The following is a 9,619-nucleotide window of genomic DNA, read 5'->3' on the forward strand; positions in this document are numbered from 1 at the left end:
AGAAAATGAAAGGGAAGCGGGGACAATTTACAAAGGTGAAACATTGTGGGTATGTGAAAATAAAAGTGGTCGAATAGAAGTGGGAGCAGTTTGGACATTTGGTAATGGATGGTGCAAGTAGGGTGTAAGGATCTTTATTTTGTTGATAGTTGTGGAACCCGATTCAATGAGAGAGGTCTATTTTACAATACTCGTACCAGAATTATCCACATCAGTTTTTTGTGGGGCTATAATGAAGGAGAATCAAGTATTTACAGGGAGTTAGTCAATTGGGATTAGTAGAGACTTTCAGAGACTTGTTAACTCTCTGAAACGATTTTCAAGGAATTATGGTGATTCATTGTGACAATAAACATATATGAATTTAAGCTTACACACATGAGATAAACAATATATTTATTTATTTTTCAAAATGAATTAGTTGTCGGGGTTCTAGTTTGTGATTTCAATCAACGATCTATAACAGTCTTCAAACTAATAAATAAATGTTGTGCATATACCTTGATTTTACCTTGATATGGTTCAATCTGTAGACCCTCCAAATAAGATGCTAATGATTCCACGATTGGGCTATCTAAGGTTTCTCCATGTCCTTCCATAACTTAGTGGTTTGTCTCACGATCAAAATTTTGCTATATACTTTTCTTTTGGAAAAATTATGCAAAATTATATTATGAAGATTTTCTTTATATGCACATATATGCATTTATTGTTTGTTAACGGTTTACATATGGTTAAATAAAAAGAGGGGTAAAGCTAACAAAATTTTCAAAAAAATTGATGATTTTCATTTACAACCGAAATAACTAATATGCGGGGTATCATTAGCATTTCCGGGGTATATAAAGATACACACTTAATAAAAGTCTTATAAATCTCTCAAAACCGTAAGTCATTAATTTCAAATTAGAGAATTTTGAAGAGTTTTAGAAAGTCACAATCTAATATTAAAGATTATTTGAGATTTTGAAGAGCTCTCTATTGACTAACAAAATATTGTATGAGTCTCTAAAGTTTTTTTTTTTTTTTCAATATCTCTACAAATCTCAGTTGACTGACCCGTCACTTTCGATTAGATAGATTGTGCTGCTTGCATCTTTCAACTACTTCATTTAACAAATGCAAATAGACAAAGATATAGAAAAATCAATAGCAAACCAAAAAGCTTATGATACCAGAGACAACATAAATGCAAGAATAGTTTAAAAGATGAAGGAATACAACCTAAAAATGGTTCACATTGATAATGAATTACTAATGCTACTTCTACTACTTTAATTCTTCTTAGATTTTGATACCAACCCTATCAAAATCAACAAAATGACTAAAAACCAAACTCCATACAAGATATAACTCTTCCTGTCCCTCTTTTTCATCGAATCAGCCACTGAAAGCTGATCAGTACCACCGTTTATCATTTCCCGGCCACGCGCAACATTCATTTCGATATTGTCCATCTGCTCCCCTTGGCCGTCAACCAAAACTGCCATATCAAGAAAAACTTGGTGCAACTCCATTAAACTTCTCTGTATCCCCTTGACAGCTTTTTGCCTCTCTAGATTCTCCAAATCCTTTTCTGCTTTCCCTGCGAAAATCTCAACCTGTCCATCTTCTTTAATCATCTTATCTATCACTTCATCACTTGGGTTTTCACCTGTGGCATTGAAATACCTCCTTTTCAAACCTTCTTTATGTTCTAACACAATTTTTTCCCTCAATGTCTTAAAATCATTCATCAAATCTCTCAATTTAATTATTAACCCATTTGTGACTGAAATTCGAGTCCTATCAACTGGACTCCCTTCTGTATACATCAGAGAAATCTCCCGATTAGTCACATTAGATTTGTCAAGCGATTCTAACCTTGCTTTAATGATTTTCGCCTTTCGAAGAACCGCAACCATGTCTGAATCCATTCGATCTCTTAACCCGCGTAAAACCTTAACACTGTGTGTCGATTTTGTCTCTTCGTTCAAATCCTGAAGATCAATAAGCAAGTTTGTGACGTCTTCCATTTCTTTCTTGATTATGCTAACTTCTTCAAAGAATTGAGAGAGATTTTCTTCATCAGTAGGACCGAGTCGACCAATCTCAATGTCAGGACCAGTTTCAAGATCTTTCATTGCTTGTTTTTTCAATTCTACGTAATTAACAAAGGATTTTGTCATCAGATCATTCATCTTCGCAGAATCTCAGAGTGCCTGCATTAGATCATTCATCAAGGGACATGGTCTTAATCACTAAGAAAATCATAAGATTTCAATCGAAAAAAAAATACAAAACAAGATCAAATTCACTGTTAGTTTTACCTTTGAATGAATCGATTTCTGGAAACGCGATAATAATTCTGAAAGCAGAGGATTTATCTTATATTTGATGAGAAGAGGGAATGAGGAGTTTGACGAGAGGAATTCAAATTCCTGTGTGTGTAACTACTTAACATGAGATGAGGAATGACGATGAAACGGTGCCGTTATTTTTTTTTTTTTGAAATTAGCATCAAAATAGCCGGTTCAATTGTATACCTGGTCCCACTTCCAACTGCTTTATACTCACGTGGGCACATCTGGTTTTTTCTTTTAAATTTAAGCGCCAAATTCTTTTTCCCTTTTCTTTCGGGAGTCGATGATGAAACTAAAAACCTCACACCTGAGAATACTTCAGAATTTTGTACTGAAAGTACCAGTATCTAATCAATACTTAACTAGATTTGATTGCCAGAAACCCGTATCTTCGTTAATCCAAAATTCGGATGACAAAAGAGCATTTCTCAAATCAAATAGTAGGAGTGATGATTTGGTTGGGACTTTATATACAGAGAAGAGATTCAAAGAAGCTGTAGATATTTTATGTCAAGAGAAACGATTGAAAGAAGCGATTCAAGTTCTAGAAATTCTAGATCGTTCAAGAATTCGTCCGTCAGCTGCTATCTACTCGTCTCTTCTTCAGTTGTGTTTACAGTTAAGAGCACTTGAAGAGGGTAAAAGGGTTCACGCACATAGTAGAGTCTCTGGTTTTGAATTTGGGGTTTTCTTATGTAATCGGCTTCTTGATATGTATTCAAAGTGCGGTAGTTTAGTTGATGCTCGGAAAGTGTTTGATGAAATGAGTAATAGAGATTTGTGTTCTTGGAACACTATGATATCTGGGTATACTAAGGCGGGTGAACTTGAAGAAGCTTATAGAATGTTTGCTGATATGCCTGTCAAGGATAAATTTTCGTGGAATACGATGATTTCTGGGTATGTTCGTCGTGACAGGCCTAAAGACGCTTTGAAGTTGTATAGGAGAATGCAAATTGATGATGAGGTGAAGAGTGACAAGTTTACTGATTCTAGTGCTCTTTCTGCTTCTGCTGCTATTCCTTGTTTACGGTGTGGCAGAGAAATTCATGCTCATGTAATGAGGACTGGATTGGATTCAGATGCTGTTGTTTGGAGTGCTCTATCTGATATGTATGCAAAATGTGGAAGTATAGAAGATGCGCGGTATATTTTTGATAGAACGTTGGATCGAGATGTTGTTTCATGGACAACCATGATTGGAAGATGCTTTGAGAGAGGGAGAAGAGAAGATGGTTTTGCCTTGTTTTCTGAAATGTTGAGAGCTGGGATTAGACCCAATGACTTCACCTATGCTGCGATTTTGAATGCTTGCTCAGCTAAGAGTTTGACTGAAGAAGATATAGGGAAACAGGTTCATGGGCACATGATAAGAATCGGGTTCGACCCCATTTCATTTGTTGCAACTGCGCTAGTCCATATGTATTCTAAGTGTGGTAACATTCAGAGTGCAAGAAAAGTTTTTGATGGAATGCGGCATCCGGATCTTGTTTCCTGGACTTCCTTGATCGGTGGGTTTGCTCAGAATGGTCGGCCTGAGGAGGCTCTTCAGTATTTCGAATTGCTACTAAAATCAGGAACCAAACCTGATCACATTACATTTGTTGGGGTCCTCTCTGCTTGTACGCATGCGGGGTTAGTCGATAAAGGGCTTGAATACTTCAATTCCATAAGTGAAAAACATGGATTATCACATATTGTTGATCACTATGCTTGTCTGGTGGACTTGCTGGGACGATCTGGTCGCCTTGATGAAGCTGAGGAGATCGTCGATAAAATGCCAATGAAGCCTAGTAAATATATTTGGGCTTCCTTGCTTGGTAATTGTCGTAATTATGGAAATCTTAGACTGGCAAAACGATCTGCAGAAGCGTTATCGAAATTAGAGCCTGAGAATCCTGCAACCTACGTTACTTTGGCCAACATCTATGCTGATGCTGGGATGTGGAATGAAGTGGCAATGATCAGAAAAACTATAAGGGATCAAGGTATGGTTAAGGAACCAGGTTCAAGTTGGATTGCAATAAACAGAAAGCTCCATTTGTTTGTAGTGGGAGATAATTCACATCCCAAAATCAAGGAAATCCATGACTTTCTGGAGAAGCTGTCGATAAAGATGAAAGAAGCAGGGTATGTACCTAAAACAGATTTTGTTCTTCATGATGTTGAAGAAGAGCAAAAGGAGCACAATCTGACTCACCACAGTGAGAAACTTGCAATTGCTTTTGGTATTATGTCTACCCCACCTGGAACATTGATCAAGGTTTGTAAGAACCTTAGGACATGTGGAGATTGTCATAGTGCAATCAAGTTTATTTCAAATATTGAGAAGAGAGAAATTATTGTCAGGGACTCGAAGAGGTTCCATCATTTCAAGGATGGGATCTGTTCATGTGGAGATTTTTGGTGATCTTTTTGGTTTAAAAGCTTGCAAACAACTTGATCTCAGTTGGGTTTCCGAAAGAGTGAGCTGGAATAAAGCTACAAATGTACAGGTATGCGGGCAATGGAAGTGTTATTATAATGTGGAGATTGCAATTGTTCATTTTGCACTTCAGTTTTAGTTTTGATATATGAGAAGGCTGAAATTAGCGAGATTTGGGCAACTTTCGAACACATTGTCATATCAGCTTCTAAAAAATTAGGTAAGTGATAGTTAAGCGGCCACTCATTGAGTTACTGGAAGCCAGTTCTGGCCATGAACCTTCAACGTTTCGATGAAATTTTAGAGCCTGGTATAATCCAATTTAAGACATGAAATTTCAGTATTAATTTCCAACTGGTACAGTTTTTTGTTTGCTAGTTACTTTTTACTTTAAAGTTTTAAGTTGTTCACACTCTGTTGGCTAAACCATCTGTGAAAACAGGTTCATGCCCACCATTTTTCTTCACCAATAAGATTCCAGAAAGTAAATGACAAATTAATGGATAAGTATGTAATATACTTCATGATTCTTTTTCTACTAGTTCTAGAGACATCATTTCTGTTTTATCCTTCCATATAAACAAACACAGTCAGAACATGATGTATTCCTAAGCCTAGTACAAACATATAAATCTTAAATTTTCTTATGTTTTATTCTAAGATTTCGTGGAGATAAGAACAAGGCACAGTTATAGAGCCACTAACTTACAAATACTCTTCTGCTTCATAAACATAGAAAACTCAGAAGAGAGTGTTGCAAATGTAAACTCAAACAAAAAGAGATACCACTAGTGTTTCTGAATTCTGCTCTGTTCATCTCAATCATCAAAATGGGTTCTCTAATGGGAGGCTGGGACTCTCCTGTCGGCGACTTGAAATCTGGTAATTTCATTAGTGAGCTCGATCATTTATTCCCTAATTGGTTTCTAAATCTTATTTTCTGTTGCAGTGACATACCAGAGAAACAACTCATGTACCAAAGAAGAAATTGAAGCTTATTGGAAATCAAAAGAACCAGTCTTCGAGAAAGAAAATTATACTCAGAGAGTTATTGACCAGGTGATCCAATTTGAATATATGTATGTCATTCTACTAAGAACAAGTTGTGCTAATTGTTGCTGTTAGCCCTATAGGAAAGTTCATTGAACTTTTACACAAGTGATCGAAAATCTTCAATAATGAGTTTCTTGCAATAGACAATAGTTATAAAATTCAAAATAAAGAACCCCTTTCTCTTTAAAGCACTGATGAGTATGTTCCTTTTATCTTAATTGCTTGTTCTAACTAATGACAGGAGAATACATCTAAAAAGCAATCAGGAAATGTGAAGAAGTTTCAAAGATTCAGTTCATTGCCTCTAATGGATAGAAAGGGTAATATCCTGGATGTTGATGAAACTGCTATTGATAAACTAATCAAGACAAACAACTGGTGAGTGTATCTAATGAGCCTGTCATACATGTCCTTTCATACCAACACTGATAACTTACTCCAATAGACCACTGAAACAAATTTTTCGATAGTTCTGAATTATTCATGTAATTCCTGTATCTTACTTACAGCCGGGTTTATTGATGCTTGTGTACTTTTTCATGCTTATTTCCAGGTGGACTAGGAGCAACTGGGCATTTCTTAATGAACCTCCTGTAATAGCTACCACTGATCATGAAGGCCGGGCTATGTACACATACTCGCCGCAGTATCATGTAGCTGGCGGCTTTGGGTCCTCGAAACAAGAAGATTCTCGTCCCTGAATAAGTACATGGGGCTGTCTGTCTCTTTCTGGGTTGTAATAGAAGTATAGTATTACAGTTTCACTTGCTATGTTTGTCTGGACAAGAAAAGAACTACCAGTTTTGTACGGAAATTCATGGATTCTGTTCGAGTCTTTGAGATGCTAAATTGCTAATGTGTATATTTGTATAGTATGGACTAGGTAATAATCCGTGCCTTTGACACGGCTGGTTTAGCCTCCTTACTACTGGCACGGCTAGTTGGAGCTTTTTGAGGCGGTGTTATCTTTTTGTTCTTCTTTACGGCCGTGTTATCAGCATGATGGTAGAGTGGTAGGGGATGACGAAAGAACCCCAGAAAGTTTCCAAAAAAAATTTCTTTTTTTTCAAAAACTAAATAGAGATTTAAAGATATTGAAAATTACAACTCACAAAGATTATCATCTGATAAGAAATTGGTTGGAAGCCTATCAACAACCTGAGTTCCAACGCCTAAAATGCCTTAGCGAGGTTTTCTGATGTTTTCACAAATTCATTTATGCCCAAATCTACACAACAGATATTAACGGTCAATTATTCATCACTCTGAAGGTTGACCAATGACCATCATAGGAGTAATGAAGGTTGAATTCATACTATTTGAGAAGCCTGCACTTCAGCAATGGTGTGCCATTCCTTCTTTCTCTTTTAATATTAGTTTTAAGCACAGCTGTACAAACCATTTTGTGTTTCAAGACACTTGGTGGCTGCCTATCTCATCCTCACGTAACCAAAATAAGACAAAATAAAATTGTAGAATTCTTCCATCATGCAATTCTAGTCCAGTGGTCCTGGTCTTAGACACATTATATGAGCAAGAATATCTGCGTACATGACATCTTAGTAGCCATGGAGATTGAGTGTTCCGCGCAGACACGTTAAAGATGTGTCCACAGTCCACAAAATACCACTGCACAGTAAACTCACTCCGTATATAAACTGATACTCATTCTAAGCCTAAGATATCCAATTCTCTTTCTCAGATGGCATTCACAAGTAACATGAAATTCAGCTCTCTTCTTGTCTTAATCTGTTTTGCAACCATCTTCTTGTCCATAGAAGCATGTCATGAAACTGACAAAGCAGCTCTTCTTGATTTCAAGAGTAAGATAAACCAAGATCCAACCAAACTGTTACAAACTTGGAACCAATCCACTGACTGCTGTACACAATGGGAAGGGGTCGCTTGTGATTCCAATGGTCGTGTCGTGAATCTGACTCGTCCTGGTTTGTTTTCCACTGACGATTCGATCTTCGATACGTTCATGAACGGAAAGATTTCTCCATCTTTGGGTAATCTTGAATTTCTTGAGTTCCTAGACCTTAGTAACCTCAAACAGTTAACGGGATCCATTCCTTCGGAACTCGGAAAATTGTCACACCTTACTGCTCTTTTCCTAGACACCAACCAGCTCTCTGGTCCAATCCCTGCATCATTTCAAAATCTTACTAAGCTCATTAGGATGTACGTCAGCGATAATCTTTTATCTGGTTCAGTTCCCTCCATTTTCCAACATATGTCTTCTCTTTCGGAACTGGGTTTATTCAACAATCAGCTATCTGGTGGAATTCCATCTTCAGTTAGCCAACTAGTTTCTCTGACGAAGCTCGATATCCATGGAAACAGATTCTCAGGTGGTATACCAAGAGCAATTGGCTCTCTCAAGAAGTTGATATCACTAGACTTATCCGAGAACCAGCTTACCGGAAGCATTCCTCAATCTATCGGAGAACTTTCCAAGTTAAACTTACTCTATCTATATCAAAACAGGCTTAGTGGAAGCATTCCTAGTTCAATTTCAGGGTTAACGTCTCTTCAATTTATGCGATTGTCAGATAACAAACTTACCGGCAGTCTACCATCATCCATCGGTAAAATTCCACTCCGAAGGTTAATACTTGAGAACAATTTGTTAACAGGTGAATTACCCGCTAGTCTTGGCAATCTTACAGACCTTGATAGCATATACTTGAAAAACAACCGTTTTACCGGTAAGATCCCTTCAAGTCTTAGCAATCTTGTGAACCTCCTAGACCTTGATATGTCTAGAAATGGGTTGTCTGGTCCAATTCCTTCTCAACTAGCTACATTGAACTTGCAAATCCTGGATTTGTCATTCAACCCACTGAACCTAGTAAACATACCAACTTGGATTGCAAATGTGAATACCCTTCAGCGACTATATCTAGCTCGCACCGGGATAACTGGAGAACTCCCACGATGGTTATCTGGAATGAGTCTGACATATCTTGATGTATCGAGTAACATGTTAGCTGGAGATTTGCCTACATGGGTAGGAAACATGACAAGCTTATATTCACTTAATGTGTCTACCAACGGATTCCGTTCAACTATACCAGCTGTGCTCGAGAACCTTTCAGGTTTAGGAGAACTTGATCTTCACATGAACAATTTCACTGGTAGTATACCTTCTGGAGTAATAAACTTGGCGAATCTTGAGATATTTGATGTGTCAAAGAACATGCTGACAGGTGAAATTCCAGTTCATGGTAAGGCATTTCCCGCCTCTTCTTTTGAAGGGAATTCTGGTTTATGTGGCTCTCCTCTACCTCCATGTAAAACTGCTTAATTAATAATCTCTTTGTATCTCTTATTAAAACTGCTTAGTTAATAATCTCCTTGTTCTATTTTCAATAATACAATATTAATATCAATTTCTTTCTTTTTTGATGCAAAAAAGATTTTATTAAAAATTAAGAGATTACACTTAGATCATGATCAATCCATTCTTGGATATCTAGAGGAATATTTTCAATAATACAATAATAATATCAATTTCTTTTTTTTTCTGATGCAAAAAAGATTTTATTAAAAATTAAGAGATTACACTTTGATCATGATCAACCCATCCCTGGATATCTAGAGGAAGATCAGATTGAAATTCAAAATTGGACTTCAACGTTCTAGCTTTTTTAGTTAACTTATCATATCAGCTACTCCATTGGCATCCCTCTTAAATGATACACACTGCCAAAATTAATGACTGGTTCGTCCAATGAACATAGTAAGATTGTTCATTAATTGATTTTATTAGGACCTCAATATCCAACTAAAAACC

General features: G+C 36.8%; 4 protein-coding genes across 4 annotated transcripts; 3 read left to right on the forward strand and 1 right to left on the reverse strand.

Moving 5' to 3' along the window:
- Positions 1-1,201: 1,201 nt before the first annotated feature.
- LOC113329368 (syntaxin-112-like) lies at positions 1,202-2,460 on the reverse strand. Its single transcript, XM_026576250.1, has 2 exons — positions 2,310-2,460; positions 1,202-2,201 (listed from the first exon to the last, which is right to left on the reverse strand). Exon 2 carries the CDS (start codon positions 2,178-2,180, stop codon positions 1,275-1,277), a length of 906 nt encoding a protein of 301 aa, XP_026432035.1. The 5' UTR covers positions 2,181-2,201; positions 2,310-2,460; the 3' UTR covers positions 1,202-1,274.
- A 168-nt stretch (positions 2,461-2,628) lies between these two features.
- Positions 2,629-5,827, forward strand: LOC113317932 (pentatricopeptide repeat-containing protein At4g37170-like). Its single transcript, XM_026566068.1, has 2 exons — positions 2,629-4,837; positions 5,717-5,827. Exon 1 carries the CDS (start codon positions 2,629-2,631, stop codon positions 4,750-4,752), a length of 2,124 nt encoding a protein of 707 aa, XP_026421853.1. The 3' UTR covers positions 4,753-4,837; positions 5,717-5,827.
- LOC113318001 lies at positions 5,598-6,521 on the forward strand. The gene is made up of 4 exons (XM_026566150.1): positions 5,598-5,649; positions 5,717-5,826; positions 6,062-6,198; positions 6,374-6,521. The coding sequence occupies exons 1-4, from the start codon at positions 5,598-5,600 to the stop codon at positions 6,519-6,521; spliced, it is 447 nt and encodes a 148-aa protein (XP_026421935.1).
- A 1,002-nt stretch (positions 6,522-7,523) lies between these two features.
- On the forward strand, positions 7,524-9,173 carry LOC113329380 (probable leucine-rich repeat receptor-like protein kinase At1g35710). The gene has a single exon (XM_026576259.1). It carries the CDS (start codon positions 7,541-7,543, stop codon positions 9,128-9,130), a length of 1,590 nt encoding a protein of 529 aa, XP_026432044.1. The 5' UTR covers positions 7,524-7,540; the 3' UTR covers positions 9,131-9,173.
- The last annotated feature ends 446 nt before the right edge of the window (positions 9,174-9,619 follow it).

The sequence above is a fragment of the Papaver somniferum genome, chromosome 1 (genome assembly GCF_003573695.1).
Source record: "Papaver somniferum cultivar HN1 chromosome 1, ASM357369v1, whole genome shotgun sequence".
In the NCBI taxonomy this organism is placed as follows: domain Eukaryota; kingdom Viridiplantae; phylum Streptophyta; class Magnoliopsida; order Ranunculales; family Papaveraceae; genus Papaver; species Papaver somniferum.